Raw genomic sequence first — 27922 nt, forward strand, 5'->3', positions numbered from 1 at the left:
TAAGGACCATTTCAAATGCTTCTCCAAGGGATCCTGAGGGATCTCCCAAGGGAGAAGGTGACTCCAGGGGGCTGAATTCAGAGCCTTGTGTTTTTGACCACCCTGAAGACCGCTGCTTTCTGAAAGCACTGCAGTCAACTCAGTTTCCAGGGTCCAGAGCTCTGACTTTGGGCTATTGTAGGAGAAGCATAAACTTTCCAAAGCAAATGAGAAGCTGTGGCCAACTTTGGAGTCTGTTGTTTTTAATAATGATGGGCCTCTGCCAGTACTTAGGTCAAGAGGTGTTTTCTGACACCCAGGTCGCAGGTATGCACTACTTATCCAGAAGTAGCATTCACAGATTGTTGCACAGACGTAAGGTCAAATACTCAGAAATTAGTATAAGAGAAAAGATAGCTTTAACCACCGGTCTTCACTAAAATCTTGGCGAGTATCCACTGAACATGCTGAGAAGCTAATGCTCAATGCTGTTCCCCAAACTAAAGGAAGCCCTGATATGATGACAATCTTCAAACTATTACCACTGACGTTGGGGGAAATTCACACGGGCTCCCACTCACCCATCACATGGAGAAGCTGAGGACTCTTCTGGCAACATGCACTGGGAAGAGCCAAGCGATAGCAACTTATGGATTCAAAGGTCTATATTCCAAAGTGGTTTGCATTTGTGGAACCCGTGTTACAGAAGGTGTTTGCAACTCTCCTGATTACTGTTGTACCCATTTGTAAATGCCATGATATGTTGGGTAAATTTGGTTGGGAAACGGATCCTCTTTATTTCTAATGTCTTCGGGTTTTGGGCAAAATGGCAATTTAAAACAAATCCAGCCAAACAAACCCTAGGTTTTTATATGAAGGATGATCTCTTCTTTAACAAAAAAAGTCTCAAAATTGTTATTGGATTTTTTTTCATTAGTCTGTGGGCAATTTTTTTTTTAAGTTATATTTGATTAAGCAGCTCCCTTTTTTCCCATTTCAATGAAAGAGAGATTGTAAAATATTTTGAATAAACATTTTCTTTAGGATATGGAACACAGTGAATTGCTAAGTAGTTTTATTTGCTACAAGGATATTTGGGAAACAGCACTTCCTCTTAAGATCCTAATTTTCAGGCATAACACAGCTCAGAGGTTTCCATGGTCTGCAAGGTCTATCCTTGTGAACCGTGTTGCACATTCAGCATTTTACGCTGTACAAGCTGCTAGATAGATTACAAATAGAAGAAAAAAATCATCTGTATTTTGCAGAGAAGATTTTAGTGCTTAAAGTTAATTCCTCTAGCTTTAATAACATATGTTGTGACATTTTGAGTTTTATTTTTTCATTTTTCTTCTGTAAAAACAAGTCAATTCCCAGTGTACGTTCATAGTGTGGAATATACCATGAGTCACTGTTGTCTTATACCTCTGCAGATGGACAGCTGTTGATGAAAGGGCAGTATATAATCTCATTAGTATGGTGGAAAAAGGAAAAATGAGTGGTAAATGTTCCCCAGGTCAGGTGCACCCTTGGGAAGACACCCTGCGCACCAGAGAATTATGCCATTACCTTTTCTTCGAGAGAAAAATAAGTACTGGTGGCTCAAAATGGCAATTTCTACTACATTTTCATTTAGTGCTTTCTCTTCTGAGCTCGCTTTAATTAGCTAGAAAGCATTCCACTCCTCAAGTAGTTATCATTATTGTGTTTTGTAGGTTTTCTTAAATAAAAAATAAATAATATCTGTACTTAAATTTTAAATACACAGAAAATATTTTACACGTATTAGTTAAAAAAAATAAAAAAAATTATACAAGTCCTTAGATGCAGCTAAAGTAATCTGGGTTGTATACAGCGTGATAGAGAGAACAAGGGCCATTCACTTTTTAAATCGAATATTGCCCTTGAAATGTTGGGAAGACTCCATGGGAATTTTGGAAAAGGGCCTTCTGCCTTGTGTTAGGAAAGCTGCTGAAGCTGTCAATGTTAATTTTGTCACGACACTAACAAACTCAACTGCAGCCAATGGAGCAGCATAAACATTAAGGGGAAATTATACTTTTCTAAATGCAACAGTGTGGCTTTTGCAGGTCCTACCCCAGGGACCAGACTCCCAAAAGAAGTGGCTTGAAGCAAAGACCAACTTCCACATTTGCCTCAGCTGGAGAAAAGTGAAGCAAAAGCGGTGAGACGGGTGAAGTAGTCAGATCAGGTGGTGGTGGTGGCTGATGGTGTGTTTGCCACAACTGATGTGCTTTTGTTTTCCACTTCTCACCTCCGTGTGCAATCTCAGGCTGTGCTCTGTGCTCTGTCCTCCTTTATATTTGATGTCACAACAAGAAGACAAGATGCCGTTAGATTTTACTTGAAAGGTCATATTGAAGTTATTTTCCTCTAACCCGAGGGATTTCAGCCATAGAAAAATAAAATAGAATGTAAAAGCCTGGCCGAAGCAACCCCCCCCCTAACCTGACAGTATCACAGAAAAATGAAGTTAAACATTGAATTGTATATCGGACAATGACTGGAAAATTGCTCCACTCGCTTTTCAGTTACTGGTGTCAGTTGTTCTCTGTGTGAAAGAGAATGGATTCCTCCATAATTAGAAAATGATGCTGCAAATTTTAGCCTCCTATTAATAAAACCCAAATGTCAGGATACATTTTAAGCACTTCAAATCAGCCCACTGCAGACATGCTTATTGCAAAGCACGTGGGTAATCCCATCCCAGCTAGTAAATGCATTGGGGCATCAGATGTTCCACTGAGCTCCCAGGGCTGGATGGATGTTCGGATGTCTCAGCTAAGCCATGACAACTGACCCTGGATATGAGCTTTACCTGTCCTAAATACAGAATAATGTCCTAAGCATGGTAGGAAAAGGCTTCCCCCTCCCTGTTTGGGATGAGTTAAGAGGGCATACCTTATCATTTCAGTTTAGCTGATATACTGTTCCTTCTTAAGATGCAGGAACCCAACTGTATGGCTGAGCCTTAAGAACCTTTTTTGTTCCTTCCTGCATAAGCTTATGAGGTCTGCTGAGGCAGGGCATGCATTTTGAAATTAATGCTAACATTTATGCATGGGTTTAGTTTCAAGCACTGTCAGTACTCACGTTGGACTTTATCCATTGAGAGGCTGAACTGTAAAGAAGAAACAAACCTAATGGGATGGTCTCCTGTGTAAGTGTAATTTGGAAACCTTTGCAGAATCAGTTCTGCAGGTTTGAATATGTCCTGCAGCTATTGTATGGCTGTATATGATGTTACCTGTTCATTTTGTCACCTTTAATTTCTTTTGGTTTGTTACTAGTACAGTGTTTGAAAATAATTTTCAAATTTTATTCTCTGTTGATCAGGAAAAAATAATATCTATACAGTGTTAACATGAATATTGACCACAAGGTGAGCAGGACCCTCTTTTTAGTCAGAAGCTTGCTTGTCAGCATGCTGGTGATAGATCAGATGTAAAGAAAATCACTTCTGCAAAACCAATTTGCTAAGGGGCTTGTAAAATCCATTTTTAAAAGTTACTGAGGCGAAAAAGTGAAGGACCAGCCAACCAGATACTTTGATCGGCTCTTCAAGGTCAAAAACTGATTACTAATTCATCAAATAACTTACTGGTAGCACTGTTTGAAGAGCAAACAACTCTGTGCAGATGTTCTACCTGATAATTCTAATACCATGGAAAGATGGGTAGGGTAGGAACAAACAAACAGGATTTTTTACTTACTTTTGGCAATGCTACAATCGTAGGAGATGTGGTCTTCAAAGCACTGGCATCCCAGTTCAGTACATTGTCCATTGCCGTTACAGAGACCAGGACACCGGAGAACAGTGAGGATGTCCTCCTGGGTAGCAGATGGCTGCTTTCCTACATGAAACGCTTGGTTTCTGTTTCCTAGCACTCTTCTTTCACATTCATTTTCCAAAAGAGCAATCAGTGCCCTCACCCAAGCCATGTCATCTTTGAGCTGCAGATCTAAAAGGCATATATCAATTGCCTCATCCATCTGTTTTCCAAGGAGATCTTTACACACTGAGCCAATGGTGGAATTTACAAGAATCTGGTGGCAAATCTCCTGAGCTTTGGTGGCGGTTAGGCCATTGGGTGTGGGCCATGCCAGTGGAAGCTTCATCCGAACCCCTTCAAAGAAATCCTCTGGGAAAAAGTATGCAAAGCTTTCTGATTCTCTCTGGCTTGGGCCATGCAATGGGTGAAAGGATGAGTATTCGTAATAGTCTTCCTGCCTTTTTGCCCTTCTTAGGTCTTCCACTGGTTTCGTAGAGTTCATGGAACTGTTGCTTTTCACAGAAACATTCTGTGCAAGGGGTTTTAGTTGGTCCTTGGGGCTACCTCGCTTTTGGACTGATTTAGGCAGATATCTTTGCTCAAAAAACTTGCTGGGCAGTTTCTCATCTTCTGTTGAAGTAGGCTGTCTTTCTGAGGGAGTGACAAACTCTGACGTAACATCTAGATACGGGATTGCAGAGGTGTAGTCCACATGGTCATGGTGGCAGCCGGAGGGCTGAGGGAACGGACCCTGAAAGGCATGCAGCATGTTTACCATGGGCATGGACCTGGTGCTCTCCTTCTGACATCTGCAGTAATTTTTCCTTGGCTTCCCCTCAGAAGGTGCTGGAATCTTGTCAAATAAACTCTTCCCTGGAGGTATTCTGATTTAAAAATAGAAAGAGATTAGAGGGAAGAAACTTGCAACAAATTAGGCTACAATACCAAGTAAACCTCCTTTTCCTGAAGCTGGAGAATGTATAAATCCTCAGTCTACCAAAGTACTTCAGAAAATGCTTAAATTTAATCTCTGTTTTCTTCAGTCACTTTTGCACTGCCCTTCTTGAGTTGTCCTGTACATTTTTTAGAGCTACATGGGAACTTCTTAGTAACAGATGCTTAAGTGCTTTGCTGGAGTGCTGCCTAAGTGCTTGACTTCTCTTTGCAGAACTTTCTCCGAGGTGCAGGTAACCCGTTGCGTATTACACATGAAATAGGGGCTTGGATTTGTCCCTAGTGTGACTTAGGTACAGCTTGGAGAATGACAAAAAAAAGACTTATTTGTTTCAAATGCTTTATTATGAAAATCCTCTTTATCTATTTGCCTGTGCTCTCCTTACCAAGTGTTTTCTCTAAGACTTGGGCCACTACTTTTTTTCTTTTAATTTTTTTTTCCTTTAAGATTTTTTAATGCAAACTTAATTTCGTTCTTGTCTTCTAATGGAGCTTTCTTTGAATTTTTCTTTTGACGCAAAGCAGGTTTTTTCTATTAATCATAGGGTCAGGCTATCAAATAAGGTGAGGTGATTTCACCCACCACCACCACCACCACCCACCTCCCACTTTTGATTTAGCCCAGCTTTAATGATGGATGAACTTCTAGAGAGTTCAGTTTCAATAAAAAGCCATGATTGAAATTTCTTTGGAAATCTCATGAGCACAAGATCTCTTATTGATCTTATTTGTGCAGTACAAGAGGAATCCTAGAGCTTCACAGAAAAATCTATGCTTCTTGTCCCAATAGTTGGCAGCACTACATTTCCAGAAAAAAATTGAAATAGCACCAAAAACTTTAAATTATTTTGGCATTAATTTTGTCTTGCAGCCAAAATGTAGAGATCTCAGGAAAGTGAAAGCATTTACCAATGCTTTGAAGCCAGATGCTAGGTATTGTTGCAGAAAAAGTAATTGCCTTTATCTGATTTTTTTCAAAATATATTGAAAATGACATCTATGATAGTACTATTTTGATCATTGATACAATACTAACTTTTAATAAAACATCACAGTGACACAGGCAAAGTGAACCAATTTCTCTTTTGGTGCACTTCCGTGCAACCTGGGGCAATAAAAGGTATCTGGTGGCTGGGGGAGCGCTAGTCCTTTGGTCAGCGCGGCTCAGTGTCAGTGAGTGCCCTGGACCACTGGCTCTGCATGGTGCTGTTATCTGCAGCTGAAGCTGCCCAGTCTCGTCATGAACGAACTGTAAACCTAAACTAAGGCAGCAGGATTAGCTCTTTCTTTGAGGGAACACTATGTAAACTAGAGGCTAGGGTCAGTACCCTGTATTTAATAACTAACTAAATAAAAATCACATAAACTGGTCCACAATCAGGAGAGAAACAAATGAAAATTTCAGTAAAATGAAACTCTCTTGCCTTACTCTTTTATTGAAACAAATTCATTTGTTATTCCTGTATGAAACCAAATACCTTTGTTCGGTCAGCCCTGGTGAACAGGACGGGGGTGTATGGTGTGGAACAGGTGGAGCTGTGGGAAACCCCATCCTTTCTCACAGGCATGCACATAACCGAGCACCTTGGTGAGCTAGGGTGTGCCTTCTGTCCCCTGTATAAGATGACTAGACTATCATTCCTCATAGCTGCCCATTATAATCAAGAAAGAACCAAAGACACGTTTTTCAAAATAAGTTAGATGCTATTACAGAGAGGGAGTCCAAAATTAATAGCACTGCTGGTGGTTTCTTGAAAGCTTTGAAAAATGGTTAGAAAAATATATTTTACCTGCTTAAAATACAAGTTTTAAAGTTCAGCTCTTCTTTGTCTGGATGCTGTTTAAGGGCTATGAGGCTCTGATGTTGTTTTATTGTTTCAAAGAGTTGCATTGGAAAGCTGAAGTTCTGAACAGATCTGTGCCATTCAGAGCCCTGCAGCTGCTTGAAAGAGGTGGGAGCCAGGGGAAGAGTCGAACTGCCAGATGGTGAGCACTCAGACTGGCTTCAGGTGCTGGAGAAAACCTAACATGCCTTCAGTGTTATTTAAAATAGAGTTTAAAACAGCAGCAGAGAAACCGCCCTCTGTGTTTTGTTTGTTACTGCGCCATTTCTCCATGGGTGGATCAGAGACTGATCCAATCTCCTCTAGAGGTGGCCTTCGCCTTTCCGTTGGCCTGAGTTTTTAACCAGGTTCTGAAGAGTCCTTGAGAATCCCTCCTTGGGAGTACTGCAAGGTGAAACTCATCACCCCTCTTGCCCTTCTTCCTTAGCAGGAGCTTCTCCTGCCTTTCCTGAAGTATCTCCATCGTATATGCCGAACCCTAGAAAGCTCCTCACTGTTTTATAAGTAAATACCTATATACTGTGCTTTGCCTTTTGATCTTTCAACAAACTTTCTTTGAAGAGGTCCTCCTAAGGATCTTGTTAACCCCTTTTTGTGTAGTCGACAACTGATCGTCTCTTGCTCAAACTATTTCTGTATCTGCCTTCCCAGAGGCAAGCTCTGACTGATTATCGCCTTATGAAGATGTTGAAGAAGTCTGCTGAATTCTAAATAGTACAATTTGTAATGACAAGTCAAAATTGCAATTAAATAGCCATTACTTAGGCCATTGAATATAACTAGAATATGGTAGAGGAGTTTGTTTATTTTCTAGAAAGTAATAGGTCTAAACATTTATTGTTCCTGTAAGCTTGTGCTAAGTTCCCAGTAAGTGCTATGCTAAGGTGGTTTGCCTTATTTTTCCTTATTTGCGAAACATACTTCACGAACAAATCTACATAGTCAACCAAACCCATCTTTGTTTTGGAAACACCTAATAGGCAGGTGTAGAATTCAGCAACAAGAATTAAAAGGTGGGATAGAGATAGGGAGAGGGACAGAGATATGTCAGAGCACCAGACTCTTGGCTTTGGTTCCAGACCATCTGTCTCAGAAAGTGCAAGTTTTTAGAGCTCACTGTCATTATCAGTAGAGGAGATATTAAGTTTTAGCATGGTACATACATTACCCCACTTTGTCAAAATGTAACATTTAATCTATACTCACATATTGTAATTAGCGTTCAGGAATAAAAGAACAAGGGAAATACCAAACCCTTAATTAATCCCTATTGTCAGTTATCTACATTTTCCAATGTGAGTGAGAACTGCATTTTTTTTTAACAGCTGAATGGGATCTTAACACAGCTGTTAGCATGACATCACTGGCGGATATACAACTTCTTTCTCAGTAACTGCCTGTGTGTGTTGTGCTGGCTGAAAATTAAGCCCCTGGGCTGTTAGGATGGGAATGGGTCTCCAGGATTCCCTTGCTAGATGAAGCAGATCTCTCTGTCAGGTCACTAGGGGAGTATGCAATGAAATAAACCTGTCGACACCCCTTGAAACAGCACTATGGAGCATCTCCCAGGCAGGGATCCGCTCTTGCTTTGTACCTCCACTCCTCTATGAAGTCTTCCTCTGGCACGTTGCTCAGGTCGTTGTGACTGATCCCGTCAAAGAGGCCACATAAACCGCTGGTGCTGTTGAAGTCGCTGCCCGGCACCCTCACTGTCAGGCCCATTCCCCACTCGCTTAAATCGGCTCGCACGAATGCCCCCGAAGGGAACAGGATCTGAAGAGGCAGAAAAAATCCCAGCAAACTGAAGCTGTTATTAAGCTTTTTATGCAAAAAAACCATCCCTTTCTATAAATGAAAATATCAAAGTTGGATGCAAGCAATGGCAGGAGTAATTTAAGCTCACTTAGATACACTATAAATATTTATTTGTGCTATTATTTAGCTTGCTTTCAGATTCTATGGTACCAATATCTGATAGCATTACATAAACATAAAACTGCACAAGTACTTTCTTTTTAAATTAGTAATTACATCTATTGAAGTTTTCCCACTGGTAAGTTACCAGCTAATTTTTGAAGTGACTTCCATGACAATAAGGCCACCCTTGAGTCTTTGCCTAGGAAATAATTTCTTTTAGATAAACTGCCAAGTTTGAAAAACAGCTTTCTTCCCTCTGAAAAATTGTTTCATTTTCCAGGGCTGGCTTACCCAGAAGAGATTGTGTTTTAAAGTGGATAAAGTAATTTTCTCATTAAAGAACTTGCGGTAGGCTTACACTGACCTTTAAAAGAAAAAAAAAAATCTTGAGGTAAAGACAATGGAATAACTGTGTGGATAATGGATATTTCAGATTGGTGTCCCAACCAAATAATAGGGAAAAAATAATCTGTTCAAATGAAATGTATCTTTGTTTATTTGCTTTATTTTTACAGTTAAAATGAAAATTATTTTGAAACTGATCTGTGCCAGGAGTGGGAGCAGGAGCACTCTGTCCACATAAGTAACCTTAGCTTGGTATTTTTTAACCCAAAATTAAATATTTTCAGTTAATCTTAAAAAGTAAATTAAATAGTTGGAAACACCACATTACAATGATTTGAAAATAATAATTTTTCTTTTTTCAAGTGACCCCTGCCTCAGTATAATTTATTCAGCCAAATAATGTCCATTTTTTTTTTTCTTTTAGTGGGGATTTTTTGGTCCTTTATACATTCCTCCCGAGTGAATCTATTAATATCTGTAAAGAAGCAACTAGCTTGTATTTGTATTTCTGTGCTGGCATCCAGAGGTTACATCTTGGCTTCGCTAAATAATAATCTTGCCAATTTTAGCTTCCCAGTCATCATTTTAGGCGTGAGAATAGTTTCTGAGGAGTTCTCTGCAAGCGTTCTCCTCGTCCAGCCGAGTGGAGCCACAAAGTGCCCCTGATGGCCACAACAGCCCGGGACACAGTTTTGAACTCTATGTTTTGATAAGGGCACTTATAACCTCCTTTTTTCAATAATTATTGGCCTTGGTGAGTAATGAACATCATCATATAAACCCAGTTCTTTGCATACATCTGTTCTTTGTTGTACCTCCACCTTGGCTGTACCTCCACCTCAGCTGTATGCTTCACTTCCCAAGGTAAGTTTAAAAAACAAAAAAAAAATTCCCCGCCATAAATCTCAGATGGTCTGATGAATTATTTTTTTCTTAGTATTTTAATAGGTAGAGCAGAGGACCTTCAGCTGACACAGTGCTCAGTAGGATTTGATTTCCTTCTTCAGGTAAACATGTGCCTCTTAATTACATGCTTTACTACAGGGAGGAGCATTTCCTACAAGGCTGCGTATAACATCCTTGCAGTCAGGACTGCATGAGCTGCTTCAGTCTTCTGTGTTGTCTGTAATATTGCCAGGTGTGGATTTATTTCAGGAATTCAGAGGGCTATAAGCCTTTCTTCTCCTGCTGCCCCAGGCAAAACATCCCATCCGCCACTGAGGACTGAACAACTGCCCAGCTTTTCTGTATCCCACCTGGATTTAACGCTGCTGACTGAGGCTTTGGAGAAGCTTTTTTGAGACCTCTCCAGATAGTGACTAGCTGCTGGAAGCTGCTAAGTTGCACAGAAAAGCAAGTGACTTAACCCTGTTCAAAGCATCAGGCTTGAATGGCACGGGAGCTGGCTCCCACACGGCACATGGCTGGTCACGGGCAGCCGCTGAGCAGATCGGGATCCACCATGCACTGTGGTGCGATCAGGTGTCCTGTTCCTTGCTGCACAATTCCTACAGATTCCCGTTCAGATCAGTGCAAGATACATATCTGTGTCCTGGGTGCATCCTGATTTGTTTCACTGAGACTTAGATGAAGTGTAAACCAGAATAGGGATTCCTTGCTAGATTATTCTGGTAATAAAACAGTAATTATATCGCATTCAGTTGCAAAATGAAATGACAGCTTGCTTCCTGCTTTTTCTCTTTTCTATAATTAACAGACTTACAATTACTACCTTGCAAAGATCTATTGCAAAAGAGATCACAAGGAGAGCCAAGCACAGGCACTCCCTGCATCGTTCTGGCTCTTCCATGGAATCATCTTCATCCAAAACATTTCCTGCCAATAAATCTTGATGATACAACTCTAGGATAAAATCATCTCAGCCATGATTTGTGGCTCTTCTCGTCACCAGAGCCCCTGGTGCTGCCTGCTCTTATTCTTCCAGTGATTTCACTGGGTTACTGTGGATAAGTGATACTTAAGTATGCTGCAGCCATACGTTTTTTAGGCAAATACTTTAAGTTATACCAAATGTTGCACATTTGCAGCCCATTTTCATGGCTTTTGAGGGCTATCTGGATCTGACTAATTTTGCCTTACTGTCCAGCTCTAAACCAACATTATTCTGCTACCTGTGATCTTTCCTTGAATATTTATATCCTAAGCTCTGCAAAGAAATTTGCTTTATGGGATGCAGTTGAGTAGTGCCTAGCATAAACAAGCTGAGAGCGGATTGCCATACTGCGGAGAGTGAGTAACGCTACTGGCACTCCGCTATGTCTCTGAGAAATTTCCATAGTTATTTATTTTGCTTTGTTTTACAGTTTGTTAAACTAACACTTTAACCAGCTTCTTCCCTGCATCTTGTTTTTCGGTACATTTTGCTGTAGGCGCTCTTATGGCTTCAGATAGATGTTTCATAGCAAATCCATTAATAATTCAGAAATATTAAACTCACATTTTTAAAGAACAACAACAAGAAGAGTACTGAAATACCCACGTACTGTTATTTTTCTCCCTCCGTAGGACTGTAGGATTTTGACCGGTGGTGATGCTTCAGTGCTTTTGATGGCCAGCTGGGGTCTGCTCTCCTGAAAATGGCCATTGCAGGTGTCCAGCACCACAGTGTCACCCCCCTCTCTTGCAGCTACGCCACAATTGCAGGCGGTGGCGGACCGGCGGCCTCCGCAATCCCATTGCCGAACGTGCACTTCAAACACCCGCGACACGCTCCGGCACAAAAGGAAGGTGCCGATTTTATAGTTATCGTAGCGCCTAAAAAGCAACAAACCAAAAAGAGGATTTAGAGACCCAGAGCAGCCACCTGTGATGCCTGTTTGTCAGTGCTGGTGCGGCGGCGCTCCTTAATTAGAAGGAGGGAAAAATCAACGTGCAGGGGATTGTTTCTCTGGCACCATAAGCAAGGGAATGCTGCTGCAGCTCTTAGCTGGAAGTGCACAAGAATTCACGTGAAGAGAGGGTAGCTCTCTTCTCCCAGCTGGTGCTATGGCAATGGGCATGGATAAAAAGGATAAACATTTGATAAAAAGAGAATGGGAAGAAGTCCCTGACTTCAGGCCTTAATAAATATGTTTTGGTTCTAACCGGATACTTTACAGCACGATAGTCTTCAAAGCAAAATCAGTGCTCAAATAACCTCTTCTGTGACTAACCGCCAACCTTGACAAGGCTGGCAGTGGTGAGGTGAACGCTGCCTGTGAAAAACTGGGATTCTGCTGAAAACCGGTTACAACCAAGTTGGTTCCTCCCCCAGCAACAACCACCCTGTAAGCCCAACTTTCACTCCGAACGGGTTGGCAATCAGCACAGGGCAGTGTGTTGAACACTTTGGGACTTTCTCCCCTGTACAGAAGGTCCGTGCACCATGGTAGTGAGGCTACGAGCAGCAGAACTCAAATAACTTTGCAAGTATTTCCCCTCTGCACCAGCCAGGCAAACCTCTTCCCACCTGTAGACCCTGGATTTCCATAGCAGGGACCTGTGAGAGGATCCTCCTCTGCTCCTTCTCTATTGTCTCACTCCATAAGCTTATCTTATCCTTACTCTATTTTATTCTGATGATGTATAAAAGTAAACAGTAGGTGTATACTTTATATATGTTGCTGGAGTTTGCTACTCACAAGCCAACAGCTGCCATCTTTAAAAGTGATGGATTATTCTACTTTCTTTGAAGGCACTGCATTTAGTCTTAAATATGATTTTTATGAAAATAAGTAATATGGAAGCTAAGCTATGAGCTTACAATAATAAGCGTTATTCTTTTTTACAATAAAAAATAAAAGAAAATGTAAAAAGGAATGTGTAAAACACCTCAACTAAATAACAAGATTACTTTTAAGCACTGCCTCATGCAAACACCAATCTTGTTTTTCAGTCTGTTAATGTTTCGTATACAGAGGAACAAATGGCTCAAGAACGAAGATTTTTTAGCATGTCTATATCTGCATTTTATTTGTCTTCAGAGTAGAAGCCATACAAAACTATGCAGCTTAAAGCACAGCAAGATTTTAAACTCCAATTGCTTTTCCCTGCTAGGAAACACATCTGACTTTATCTTGCATCTTGAAAAACTTAGTGAAGCTGGCCATAAAATGATAAGATTTTGAATGGCTCTGTCTCATCTTATTATCTAATCAGGTACATAAATCCTAAGTACGCTGTGCAGATGCTGTTCCTAAGATTGATTAGAACTAAGGACAACAAAAGAATAGATAATCTCCTTTAACATCAAGTATTAGTTCAATTTGGACATCTTCACGGGAGAGACAGAGCAGACAGCGTATTTTATGAGAATCTACTTTCACAGTTTGCTTCAGCGGGGGGAGTTTAGAAGGAAAGGTGTTTAGAGAGGTTGATGGAACATAATGCATCGGAATGGCTGTACCCAGACTAATCAGCTGTATCTGATAAATAAGACTGTATTAGCATATGCATATAAATATCATTGCAGTCATGGGAGCTATTTACTGCTTAACAAGCATTGACAGTGGACCCAATCCAACTCTCCTGGAAGTCACTTAGAGTCCTTCAATTAAGTCATGGCATAGATTGCATAGCCCATAACAAATCTGTAAGTGTCTAAATTGAAGCTTTCAGCTGCCTTTGAATTACTTGAATGGGTAATTGAATGTAGTCAGGTGATGTTTATACAACTGTAATTGTGATAATGATTCTTTGGACAACATTTGAGAAATTACTGGTGGCACTAAAAGCATGAAGTAGAGATACTGGGGCTCTTGCCTGAGGGAGCTCTGTGTGTTCTTTGTGAACCAGGCACCACCGCTTGTGTCTGAGCTGCCCTCCACAGCGTATTTCCCCGTCCCGCTTCCCTGATAATCTGTGGCTGTGGATGTACTGGGCGGAAAGGGGTTCCCTCCCTCCCCTTCTATGTGGTCGGGCTGTTTTTCAAGGGGTGCAGCAAGTTTTTGTCCCAGCATGAAATGACAGCTCAAATTGTGCTCTTAATCCAAGAATTATAAAATGCTCCTAAATCTTTGGTTATGACAGCGAGATGCTGTAGGAATTGTTTCTGTTGGTTTATCCTAAGAGAGAGACAGAAGGAAATATACATATATGTAAACAATTACTACTAGTAGTGTTAGACTAACACAATGCACTTACTCTTCACCAAGCTACACTTCACCTTTTTATTCATTCAGTTATTATGGCTTATCTAAAGATTTCTCACCACAGTTTTGCCACCAAACTATTTGATTTGCTGACACGTCCCTCCAGGTTCCCCCTTTCCTTGCCGGTAAGAACTACTTTATGCTACTTGTGACCCTGGGAAGTGCTGGGTGATGCTGGAGGATGTTCTCTGGTTTCAGAGCGCTCAACATTTAGGACTGGTCATGTTGTTCTGGGGGAGCAAAGCAGCTGGGTTACGTTCAGCAGTCACTCAATGGTATAAACTTCTACAGGCTATCAAAAAGAACAGCACCTCTAGCAGGGCTACTCGTGCCCGGGACTTAATTGTGGGATGCTGCGATGACTGCCATGAAACCAGCCAGAAGGGTGAGGCTGTGCAAGCTCAGGGATTTTGTCATCGTGCACGAAATGGAGCCCTTGTCCCTGTGATAATGTTGATGGATGGATTAGCATAAATGGTCGAGAAATCTGAAAAATCTTTTTTCCTCTTATTTAAGGAAAAATGTAAAATAACATGAATGATATATATACTTCACCAGTCAAGAAACATTTCCCTTTTATATTTTACCTTAAAAGGATTTTCTGCTTATTTAGTTTTAAGCTAGTACTTCATATTTAAGAATCTACAATTTATGGCGTGAAAAGCTTTTATATTTATAATGTGCCATAACTAGTAATGAGGGCTATACTTTTCCTTTACCAGGCTTTCACATTTGTTTAATTTAGAAGGTACTTTGCTATAAAAGAAAGTGCTCTCTCTGGATTTTAGCTAGTATAATTAACGCTATTTCACATCTATGCTCCAATATACACAAACTGATTGTGCTTACACTGTAAAATATGACACATTCTTTGATTTTCAGTCACTTCCTTTGGTCAAAAGAATGAAAAGATTACAAGATAATTTTTCCTACCAAAATATATTTCAGGGAGCGTACCAAGGGGAGTGTTAGCATTAGAAGACAGAGTTAGATATTTCAGTTTTCTAATGAATAGCGAACTACCTCACATGTAATGTTCTCAGTATGTCAGATTAAAAACCATTGAAAACATCACTACAAAAGTGACAAAATGAAGTATTATTGTGAAATCTCATGAAACTACCCACTACCAAAAAAACCCCAAACAACCCCAAAACTCCCAGTCTTTTGTTTTTCATGCCATTTTCCATTTATCCAACAAGTTTGTTAAGAAATTTTTGGAATCAATATTTTTAAGATAAATTTTAAATGTTTAATGCTTTCAGTTCAAATTTTGGAAACCAAAAATTGTTGCCGTTCTCTATTGTCCTGTTTGTTTTCATCCTTGCTTTTCCCCATTGGGTTTTTTTACTTCTTTTCGCTAATGGGGAAGTCAAAGAAGGCAAGCAACTTTGGGGAAGGCAGGAATATATTTATGTGCATGCCTGTTGGCATAGAAAACAGTCCTCCCGTTTTGCTGTTGGCAATATTCCCTGTCTTTAGACTTTCCCTTGCTTTTCACTTGATGGTCCTTCAGTGAGCCACCCCCAGGATCCAGCGGCAGAAAGGGTGCCGAAGGCACAGCTGATCACCACCCACCCACAACAGCTCTGCCTACAACAGTTTGATCTTAGAGGCTGCTGTCTCCTTGTGAGCTGACCTACAAGCTTTGTGGTGGGACAAAGGGATTTCCATGGATAATATTGTCTGATTGATGCCCAAGAGCTGATGAACTCATCCTCTCAGCCTATCACTTCATAGTCCCCAGGAGAAGTTTCCCTTAGCCTTTTACTTCCTCTTGCTTCACTGTTTACAATCTGCAGATCACTTTCTTTCTGATAATTTTTTTATTATTGAGGTGCACTCAGATGTTTTCATACTGGAGCCCGCAAGCTTTTTGTACAATTCTTCCATTCGCAAGACCTAATGCACGCCTCATTTCAAACACCATTTCCCACCAGTACCCTTTGACGGTCAAAGGGCAATGCCTCTGTTCCACACCTCTGTGTCAGCCTTTGTCTTTAGGTTACAGGTTTGCATGAGGACAGAAGCAGGAATTGCATTCCTTAAATACAGAGCTTTAAAATCATTTGCTAATGTGCTAACATTTTTTTGGATAGGCAGACAAAGAAGTTGCTTAACTGATGTGTAATAGGGTAGCATAATCATTACAATAACTGAAAGAGAAATTATTTACAATAATAGATGGGAATTTAAGTAGGGGTAATAAGACTGTGAAATGATGGGTGAGAAACTTGGCTGAATATCAAGGAGTGATATATCTTAGTGAAATAACCTAGTTATTGAGATGGCAGGAGCCCCATCAGCTTGGCTCATTTAAAGCTACGCTGGACAGAGCTGTAATGAATGTCCATCCACAAAGAAGAAATGTGCAGTTATCGAGGGGCCAGGCTAATCCTGGGATTTTTCTGTTTCAAGTCCGTGTGACTCTGAGGCAGGATGCCACAGAAGAAAGAGCTTTTCCAAGCTCCCTGTGCTCAAACAGAATCGTAAAATGCTTAGAAGCATTTCTTTGTGCTATCAGTAACACAAACTTGCAAAATGAGTTACTCAAATTTGCTTGATTTTATTTTAGACCTTTTTTTTTTTCCCATGGAAGCAATATAAAAATGTGTTCTGTGGCTGAGAGCGCTCCCCCCTTCCAAGAGGCACTTTCCAGTAATTTATGACTTCTCAAACACAACAACCTGGCAGATTACTGTCCATTCTTAGCCCTAAACTAGAAAGGAATATTTTAGAATATAAATGTGTGTAGAGAGTTGTGAAATAATATTTTAGTCTATGTTAATATCCCAGAGCTGAAATAACTGTGGATACATGAGGCATGGGAATGTCTTTGCACCTCTCCTAGCTCTTCCACTAGCTCTTCTACATATTGAGCAACCAAACTTGGATGAAACAAGTGCCTGGCCACGTTATAAATGGTATTTAGAAAAGCAGGAGGGTAACTGGAAAGCCCCAGATGTGCAGAGCTAATTTTGTAGCTGAGACTACACAGTTTAGGTGAAATCTTTATTTGAGGAGGCATGTAACCTTGAATGAAGTCACTGCCTTTCCTACCTTTCACCAACAGATTTCTCCAGCTTTGATGTCATTTCGGATGCTACCTCCAGAGCATGCTGGACTGAAATTGGGACATTAGGATATCAAAATTAGAATATCATGCCTGCTGAGCCCCTGTGGACACTGTGCGCCTAAAGTCATTATCTGTGCTATTAGGAGGTTAACGGCGGAATGACAAACCTGGAATGTGATCTGAAATATTAGCAACTTTGGATCAAACGTGCCAGATGCAAACAGTAAAATCTCTCTGTTATGTTAAATAGCTGGTGTACATAGATGAATGAATGATTAGGGAAGTTAACTGAAGAAATGTTCTGTCCTGTACAGGCTGTCAAACACAAAGATACCATCTTTGTCTCAGTAAGTCTTCAAGCAACATCTGGATAATATAGAAGGATATCTGGACAGGACGGGAGGGTGTACAACTTCATTTTTGCACTCTTTCCCTGATATTTGTCACTTATATTTTCTGAACTTCTTGTATTTGAGACAGTATGACCATGTTTATGGTTTCTTGTTTGTGATTATGACTGTCAACTCCATGCCGAGATGCAGCCGTGTATAAACCAGCTCTGGAAGCAGAAGGATGCAAGAGAATCCTTGGGCTGAGTGACTTTGCACCAGGTGTTACTAAACTGCTAGGAAGGACCAGGCTGTCCCTGCATACTGTGCCACTACTGGGATGTAATGGCTCACTTGTGTGGAACTGGGGTGCCACTAATGTGATGTGACACGGTGCAGACATCCTCACAGGGTCATTAATGATGGCTCTGAAGACCATTTTGGAATCTGGCCTTTGTCTTGTAAAAATTATTCAGGCTCAAAACCACTGCTGCTTCAAGATTAATCCACTTCTAGTCCTTTTGTTAAAAGGAGTGTAAACAGTTGGAAGGAAACCATGTATGTTATTGAAGCACTACATTAATCACTATAAGCAAACTACTACAATGCTCTTTTGATATTCTAATGTAAAACCAAATGCACGCTACATCCAGAAACTGAAAACTGCAGTAATTGAGCCAAATTATTTCAAAGTAGAATACTCACCATCCGTCAAATGTGATAATGTGTGGATCAGTGAAAGAGTAGCAGTTCCCTGTTGGGAGGTCTCGAACTGTGACCTAGTTAAAATGAAATGTGTAATGAATACAGTCTACACAGCAGTTTTTCTTCATTACTGTTCCTCACAAAACATTAGGGGCAGGATTCATGTGTCAAGTGCAAACTAAAATCTGACTTCTAAAACATGATTGCGAATGGGTACAGAATAGGCTTCACTTTCAAACAACGGAGTTTAATCACATGCAGTAAGGGAGTTCAAAGTGCTCTGATTCCACCTGATGTAATGCCCTGTCTGTCTTTATCTGGTAAAAAGTGAAGCTTTTTTATTAAACTTTTTTTTTGCTAAGAAGTAGATCATTCACTGGAATTATCAAGAGAGTACAGTGCTCATTAAATTGTACTAATTTTAATTCCTGAATTATGGTATAAGGTATGTTGTAATTAAGTAGCATTAGCATATTTTAGTAGTAGTCACTGCCTGTCCCCTAATTTGACCTTAGATTTCCTGACATAGAATCTGAATGGCTGATTGGTATATATGATGTGCAGGTTATCGATCGGATACTGGCAACGAGGCCCCAGATCAGACTGCTGGAGCTGTCTGGCCTGTGAATAAAAGAGGCAAGGATCTACCACAGCAGCAGAGATCTTCAGCTGCATCAGCTTTTCGTTACTTGGGCACAAGACGAGGTGTGAGAGTCCTGGTCCCCTGCAAGGAGCAGATGTGCTGGCGAAAGCCAGAGGTAGGGCAACTGCCTTTGAAGTTGCAATGCCTGAACGCCAGGCAGTGCTGGGCCTGCATTGCCATGTCTGCTCCAGACGGTGTTTTTTTCATGGCTCAATACTCTGCTTTTCAGTTCTCAGAAATGCGGTACTGGGATGTGCAGTGATTTGCAATATGAAGAGCTCCCGGTCATACTGGTGGGAGTGATGAAGTGTTATGGTTTTCCCATATCCAGCCTGCCAAGCTGATTTCTTCGCCAGGGCTGTTAATTTTTTGCTCGCTCTTTGCCCATGAGAAGTCCAGAGGTGCAATTCAGTTAGTTCTACTACAACCCACAGAGCGGGGAAGAAGGATGGCCGCTATATCCTTGTGCATTCTTTCAGTGACAAAGAACTTAGCTGTTAGGAACAGTGGTGAAATTAAATAACCGAATAAGAGGGTGAAGATAGAACCACACTTCCTGACAAAATTCCTCACCTGCAGCAATACATCATTGGTATTTCAGAATGCCCTTAACCATTGCACAGACACTGCTTAGACAGACACCCACCGGTGTCTGGCATACCAGGCTATGAAGAGTGATGGTCTTGAGGACTGAGAACAGCATTTTGATCTGAGGTCAATTGTAGTATTTGTATCTGCAGTGCGATATAAAGAAGTGTCTCAGAATTTTCCCATTTTCTCCATGGCCACAACCTTGCTAAGAAAAACCTTTGCACAAGCAAATCCACGCGGCCCTTTCTGCTCTGCTCATTTCTTGCCTGACCCCAGCAGAGGATGCGGGTCCTTGTTGTAGGCAGTCAGTCTGCTGAAGAAATCCACATTATCAGGTGTCTGAATGTGTGAGGATGTTCTGCCCACCATTTCCGTTCAATTTTCGGATAAATCAAAAATATTGGAACAAGTCTGAAGGACTAAAGATTATGTGGACTTTAACATATAGATTTTTCCCTGATATGTTGCAGGAACTGCGTTATATTAAGGCGTCTAACTAACTGCAAAGCTGCAACAGGGAAATGCGGGGAGCGAAGGTAATGTCCATTATGTTTCCATAGATCATGTTTTAACTGAGATAGATGGAATTTATTATTAGCATTGATTAATTCCATTTTACACTTTCTGCTTTTTCATATTTTAATGAAAGCATTTCTAACTTCAAGCAAAAATATGGTTCTGTGAGTGCACTACACTGAATTACCTGCAACTTCTGATTTAACAATCTTAAAAATTTTAAACGAAGCTAATGCTGGAGAAGAGAGGATATAGTCCCATGCTAGGCATTTTACCTTTGAAGACCAAAATTTTTTTGGTCCAGTTTAATCTCATTCTTTCATGAGCAAATCCACAAAAATTAGGGCAGTGAAATTATAGATTTCACTGGGGGGTTGTTTTCGGTTACTTAAAATATACCAGCTTGGATGTGCCACTGCTCTGAGAAATTTAGCTGAGTCAATCTGTGCTCTGGTTTATTCTCTTGGGCAGTGGGATTATGGCTCTCAGACTTCCCAGATGAGGCCCTGAAACAACTTCACAGACAATGGACTGGTCCTTGCTTGCCACCCTCCTTTGGCCAGGCTTTCTGCAGGGGAAGCATGGCTGGCCTCCCAGGTTGTTTCTTGTTATTTTCCTTTTGGACCCTTCGTGCAGGGATAAAGGAAGAGATGGATCAGCGACATGTGTTGTTGGAGGTGTCCTGGTGATTCCTGGCAGTCACAAATAGAACACAGCACTGCTGAGTCCCAGTCCTCCTTTTGCATTACTGCACTACCTTTCCTCTGCCTTTCCAGAAACTTCTCCAAACCTTCCGTCTTAGCTCTCCTTCTTGAAAAGATGCTAATCCCCTAACCCATGTTCTCCCTCTCTCCTCTTCCAGCATACACAAGTACACCTGGTTACATCTATAATCCAGTTGTCGGCCTTACAGATGTGTTGACTAATAATTAAACCTAAATCTGCTAAAGCACAAGGCTTTACATGTTAATTTGCTTGGTGTATAAAGAGGCTGTTTTGGCTTACACTGCTGACAGCGGTCCCCACACGTTTATATGGTTAAGGTTTATCAGCATCTCATTTTCTTCAATACTAAAACTCGCATTTAAATCTGACGCATTTGCCAAAATTATTTTAGGACCTGACCTTCACATCCTGGGGTGTATAAGCCCTCCAAAGAAAATCCCTCCGTCCAACTGGCTCAGCTCTGATGTGGCTGGTGCGGTTCCCATCCCGAGCGAAGTCTGTCACAGCTGTCACCGTCAGCGTGGCTGCTGCACAGCTGCTTCCCGAGCAGGGCACCCGCAACAGATCCACCTGGCATGCCGAAAGGGCGATGTCTGGGGGCCCCGGGAGCTGGCTATCTGGAATGAACACCAACACCAGGTCTGACAAGAGTTACCCAAACAGTTGCCCGTACCCAGTTTACTGTCCCATAGAAAGTTTCACATTCTGGGACCCGCATGCCTTGAAACCAGATGGGGTTTGCATGAAGGAGGCTGTGACTGACTGGATCCAACATCCCTCTGCACATTTCACCCTGCTTTCCCCACCCACCCCCTTCAGCAGACAGTTTACTGAAACTCAGTGGTGCTTTGCTTTCCACAGGTGCTAATATTTCTGGCATGACAGTTTTATCTTTATGGGTTCATGCTCAGGGAATGAAGATGAGTAGTTCTTATGACAAAGAAAGAGATGAGTCTATGTTTCTGGAAAACATTTATCTTTCACCAGCTTTATTATAAGGAGGTATCTGCTGGGAGTTATTTAGTTTAAGATAAACAGAATTTTTTATCTGGAAAGAGAGAGTTCTGGAGTCAGCTTTTAGTGAACTTTGGCTCCACGACAGGAAGGCAAATGCAGCAGATTTGTATTTGTATTTTTGGCTTAGCTAGGTCATGGTGCTTTACTTTCTAATCTGTAAAATTATGGTAGTTTTATTTCTATCTTTTACAGAGGCATTGTGAGGATAAATTCACTAAAGGAATGTGGAAAAGTAGTAAGTGGCGGTGGTACTGGCTATGTAAGTATCTGGGATGGAGAAGGAAGTGATGGGTGGTGACAAAATCAATATGGCAATGGCAACCCAAGTTGTTCATGCAGCTCTGCCTCTGCACATTGTATTTTTCCTAAAGGGACCACTTCTAGTAGCAGGACCCATGGTGTCCGCTTCTCTTGGGTCCTGATTCTTCATGCTGAGGTCTCAGGTAAAGGACAAACCTGGATTTACATTTCCATAGATGTGGTTTTTATTTACAAACACTGAATTGTAGTAGCATTTGGTTCTGAGCCACCTGGTATGCATTTTACACAGTGTGTGTCTGCTCCTCAAGAAGTCGCCCAATCCTTCATTAATCCTTTGGTAGGTTAAAAATGAAATCATGGCCCTACTGAAGCCAGTCAGAATCTCACTGCTGATTTCAGGAGCACCAGGGTTTGTGCCGAGTATTTGGTTTTCTGTCCCAGACCATTAATTATTAGCTGATAAGAACAAAGTTCTAGAAACGGTGGCAATGTAATTAATCTGATATGTAAATAAGTGATTTTCATATCGTTCTTCCCATTTGTAGAACTGCTTAATAGTTTATAGGAGATGACATTCAAGTATTTTAAAATAGTATTTCTAACATGATCAAATAATCAATGTTTTATTACTTATGGAAAAGACTCATAAAATATAGTTTAAATTAACCCTGTAGAGTTCTGTAGGAACTGAACTAAAAGCCTAGAAAAATTTATAGGACATTATTTCTCATATCAAATCCTTAAAGGCTGCCTCACATCTTAGAGAAAAGTCCTGGCTCACTTTCAAGGTTCTTGATTCAATTAAATTGGAGGATTCCATGAGGAATAGCTATTGCCATTACAGCCCCATGAGCTGTGCTCACAATCTAGAACAAAAGTTTAAAATCAAAGAAAATCTTCTTGTCAAAATAGTAATGATAAACTTAACAGAAGCCAAACTCCAGTGCCTCTGCTGTGCCTTGGCATTCATTATGATATTGTCTGAACTTGGAGAGATATTTCTGTGCTTGTAATTAGCTTTCTTATCACTTATTCCCTACATAATTAGCACAACAGTGTTGTTATATGCATTCAGTCAGACAAGGAGCTCGTCAGTTAATTTATTCGGTTTAAATGAATCTCAGCTAAAATAGTTTTTCTTTTCAATCCATAGCACTGTGGCCACAACTACGCTTTTCAGAAGCCCACAGTTTTCCCTCAGATAAAATAATAGACCCTAAAGACTATAAAGGCACAAAACAAACATGCTGTTATGCAAACACCCAGCAGCAGGTACTCAGCCTTAAATATATATAGGTGTCTCATAAATATATCATAAATTGATCATAAAGGGCCCAAGTGTCATCCAAGGAAATAGCCTCAGGATGGAGCAATCAGGGGCTAGGGCTGGTTGTTAGTTTAAGCTGCAGAAATGAGTTGATTAAAACCAAGGGAAATTCTTCATTTCAGTGACAACTTCCTTCGAAGATTAGTTAATTGGTCGAGCTGTGACTCCATCCTGGCACCTCCTGGCACCGACACATCAAGCACACTGATGGCTTGAAAATAAAACTCCTTCTGCAAGTCTTGCCTCACTTCTTTCTTCCACTCAAATGCGCCTTGTGGGACTGTAGAAGACCTTGGCAAGGGGTCAGCCTCAGTCTCCGAGATCTATCTATCCATCTCTCTCTCTATATATATATATCTGAGACAGATCCGATCTATCGAACAAAACCTCCTCCACCTGAGAGCTCCTGGACCACGCATTCGTTGTCCATGAGATTTTGAAAGGCTTTATCAATGCCTAAGAAAATGTGTATTAAAAATATGCCTTTGACAGTTTATGTGAGGCATTCTCATTCGCTCCTCTTGAACGATAGGTATGTGAGTTGCCCGGAGCCTGTGGGGATGTCCCACCACACACCAGCCTGCACTCTTGGCTCCCTCAGCACCTAAGGAACTCTGTTCCCACGAGCTCAGCGGATGTTTGCCTAATGGACTGGTAGAGGCTGAGCCAAAAGTGATACGTAGAACAGAGCAGCACTGAGCCATGGAGAAAACAGAGCAGCACTGAGCCATGGAGAAATGCAAAGTACTCCACGTGCCAGAGCCAACACAGCTGCTGAAACCATAAGGTGCCGTTCAGTTTAAGATCATTGTGTTATGGTGCCATTTGAATTATTTTTTTCTTTTGTCTAAGCGCTTGGCTGATGATAGGGAGAGAAAGGAGAGGGATTTAGAAAGGGAAGAATATTCACAAATTATTTGGGCTTTGCCAACATTTTTTTGGGGCTGGCTTTTTGGGGGTAGAGAAACTGTGGCTGCAATCCTCTAAACATTTTCTGATTAGGTCACTTGTAGAAGAGAAATAAATGCCTTGTTAGAAAGAGGGTTGGGTGTTTTATTTAGTGCAAATGGAAAGTAAATATGTATGTATGTATGTATGTATGCCTCCCTTGGTTAGGCATGATATTCCATCAGATTAACTGAAGGTAAGCATTTACTGATTAAAAGGGCAAGAATTTTCTTAGTGACATTGTCAGTGTTTTCAAGTAAAAAATAATACTTTTAGAAAGACAGTGATATATAAGAAAGATTTTTTTCTTCTCTATAGAGTTAGACAAAAATTGTAAGCCAGCAAAAGAAAGAAAAAAAAGGCTTCAGTACACATTTACTGAATAATAAATCTGCAGGTGAGCTTCTTATTGATAATTAATGAAATTATTCTACCTAAGACCATTCTTGCTACAAAAACTTAAAATGGAATTTTATACTCCTGGAATTTAAAATAACTTCTTCTACTCCTAGTTATTTCATCCATAAATCTCAATGGACTCTTGTTCAGTTTGTTGCTAGTCAGATTATTTTTTTGTCCTCAAAAACATGTGTGATATTATAATTTATTTTATTTTGCAAACAAATGTATGGCCTGGTTTGTTGATTTTATAGCTTCTGCCCTTTGTTGCTATTCACATCTTATAATTTCCATAAGATTTCATTGTAACATAAATACAGGAAAAAATAATCACATTGATTTGATACTGATATATAAAACTCTTACCCAAATCCTGAGTACTTAGCTGCAAAGTAATTTTACAGGAATCATCCTGCCCAGGACAGGCAATGGGTACAGTGCTTAGAATGGTCAAAACATGCTCTTTGCCATCCTCTGCAATTTGTAGTGATTCAGGTAAAAACTGGAAATAAGAAAATAATTTTTAGAACACTGACAGATTAATTAGGCAATACTGATATTTATGAAATGTTGAGTGTTTTAATCAATTACAAAAATACATAATTGCTTGTAAAGTAATAATAATCTTTGTAATAATCTTTGTAATCATGATCTTCAACTTCATAAGATGAACTTGCTGAAATACTGTAACACTTGGCAGTTAAGAAAATGTTTGCAATTGTCATACATAGTGCCTAATTGCTTCTCCTAATCTCAAAACAGGTTTTTGTTCAGCCTGAAATAGCATGATACCATAGAATTTATTAATTTTTAATGTTCCTTGTTAAAATGAGCTCCAGTTCCAATGCACTAGGAGAATAAACATGGCCTGGAGTATGGCATCACCTCATGATCATGGACTCTGTGTTTGTACTCTGCCCCCAGTGCAAAGTGAACGCAATCTTTGCCCAGTTCCCCTTTCCTGCTATGGGTGGAGGAAGGATTTCTCTGTACATGACATACTGCATCTTCAGTGGCCAGGGAAAGAGCTTGGGTTGTGCCATTTCTGTCTGGCTGTTTTCCCGGGGCAAGAGCAGAAGGAGCACTCAGGGCTAGTCAGAAATGGGAATTTCTATTCCCTGGGAAATTCTGGCATTTCCAAAAAAATACCCAAACTGTTCTTCAAACTTTGCACAGAATGGGCTGGCAGAGTTTTCAAACACCATTCATGGAGGCAGGGAGCTTATATACTCAGATCTCAAAATCTCCTGGACTGCCAGACTGACAGTCTAATCCTCGAGTGGGATTAGACCTGTTTTTTGCACTCAGTGCGCATCATCTCCAGCAATTTGTGTTTTAAGAAGATGATGGATAAAAAGTCATTTTTGTCTCTACTTTATTCTGGTTTAGTTACAACAAAATTCTTCATCCTTCTAGGTGTGCGCTCCCATTATACATAGACATGAGAACACTTTGGGGTGTATTTACTAGAAGATGTAGTTTTGCACATTCTTTCTGGTGCATTAGTGTCAACACCTGCACATGGTGCTGATGGGTGCTTCAGGGCGTTTTACAAACAGGCTGAAAGCCATTTTCTCAAAGCAAACATAAAAGTAGCACTGGTTATGATGATCAGGGCTTATGTTTCCGTGTCTTGTTTTTCAATGCACGTCAGATAATGTATAAATATACCCTAGGGACATGCCAAGTCAGTAAATCAGGGCCATCTGCATTACCTTAATCCCGGCATAGAAACCTTTGCTCTCTTCAGGCAGTGACTGCTGCTCAGGAGCGTCCCTCGTAAAAGCAGTGACAGTGCAAAAGATCTGTAAGAAATAAACAGCATATGCTATGGCTTTTCTTGAACAAAATTTGTATAATTATTAATTTTCCTGTTGATCAGAGTTGTTAAATTTCCTACTGTTGAAACATATTTGGGGGGTTTAGGTTTTAAAAATGTTTATGCATAAATCTTGAGATTTGGAAGAATTTGTGATGCATTTAATATGCTAAGAAACATGGCTTCTGTCTCAACAATTAGTAACACTGAATGCTTACAATGTGTTTTCCTCTGCATGTTTTCAAGCACCTTGGTTAGTGATATTAACTCATTTTAATTAGAGAGAATTACATTGTTCAGAGATGTTACTGTCAGGATTAGGATATTAGCCCTTGGGATCCCAGACTTCGGTCTGACCACTGCATCAAATATCCTCTCTGTGTACCATGTTTGTGAGCATTTTTTTTTTAAATTTAAATTAGTTTGACAGTCATCTGGACTCAGAAACTGTGTCAGCAATATAAGAAGCTCCTTTTTTTTTTTTTTTTTCTTTTTGCATTATGGAAGATGATGCAGATGTGTCCACTGGGTACATATTATATAAAAAAAAAAAAAAAAAAAAAAAAATTCTTCCAGAACAAAACCTCCACCAAACACAATGTACCAGGCCATTTATGGTTTATTCCTAGCACAGTCACGCAACCTGTATCTCCGCTGAGCCCGCACACCATCTGCCATCTTAATGTTTCGTTGGTTCCAGAAAACCCAAACTGCTAACATAATTTCTAGGATCATAAGTTTAAACTACAGAAATTTTCCTTCAAGCAAATGACAACAGGCTCTGCAATTGTACTTCTGAATTTTTTAGGGGGCCTCCTCTTAGAAATGAAGTAACAGATTGTGACATACTAAATCAATTCCAAATAGTCAGATGGCATCTTCATAGCTATTGCCTTTTTTAAACCTTGAGTAACCCGTGAGAAGGAGTTGGACCAATCTAATTTATTTTCCATTGTGATAAACTCCTTTGGACGGGTTTTGCAGCACCCCTCCCTGGCCATGCTGCTCTTGCTAGCTCTCACCTGCTGGCTCAGGCACAATCCTCATGACCAGTATCAGCAAAACAGGCTCAAAACCAGGATGTTCCCAGATTCATGTGATCCTACAGGGATGAGCCACACAGCACTCTGGAATATTTTTTTTACCACCCTAAAAATCCCTCTTTCTTACCATCAAGTCATAAGTTTCCTCCAAAATGAAGAATCCTCTTTCCTAACTTATTTATGCCCAATGGAAGTGCCCCAACAGCAGCACAGCATCATTTGTATGGCTATGGGAAAAATCCAGTTTTCTGTGCTCTTTAGGTGGATTGTTTCCAGTCCTAGCTCACCCCCAGACTTATGTGACCTGGGGGCTATTTTTACGTTCATGAAGTTTCTCACTCTTTTGCCAACAGCTCCAGCCAGTTTAGCCCAGTGAAAATTGTGTCATTCACTACATTAACTAGATGGAAGCTTTGAGGTCATACTGGGTGTACTGGGGGAAAAAAGACACAGACCTCACAGAGATAATTTACAGTTAAAATTCCTCAGATACTTCATAGTTAACCAGTTTGCATCCAAAGGAGAACAAGTCATTGTCT

At 40.5% G+C, this 27922-nt stretch overlaps 1 protein-coding gene across 1 annotated transcript in view; it reads right to left on the bottom strand.

Annotated features, from left to right (window-relative positions):
- LOC102057892 (von Willebrand factor D and EGF domain-containing protein-like) overlaps positions 1-27922 on the bottom strand; it is a 185830-nt gene that overhangs the window by 98989 nt on the left and 58919 nt on the right. The window contains exons 5-11 of the mRNA XM_014285420.3: positions 26237-26326; positions 24888-25023; positions 20969-21186; positions 18094-18167; positions 11338-11608; positions 8166-8344; positions 3714-4657 (exon numbers count right to left, since the gene is read on the bottom strand). Coding sequence (XP_014140895.2) covers positions 3714-4657; positions 8166-8344; positions 11338-11608; positions 18094-18167; positions 20969-21186; positions 24888-25023; positions 26237-26326 — 1912 coding nt within the window. The remainder of the gene's footprint in view (positions 1-3713; positions 4658-8165; positions 8345-11337; positions 11609-18093; positions 18168-20968; positions 21187-24887; positions 25024-26236; positions 26327-27922) is intronic.

The sequence above is a fragment of the Falco cherrug genome, chromosome 8 (assembly GCF_023634085.1).
Source record: "Falco cherrug isolate bFalChe1 chromosome 8, bFalChe1.pri, whole genome shotgun sequence".
NCBI classification, from domain to species: domain Eukaryota; kingdom Metazoa; phylum Chordata; class Aves; order Falconiformes; family Falconidae; genus Falco; species Falco cherrug.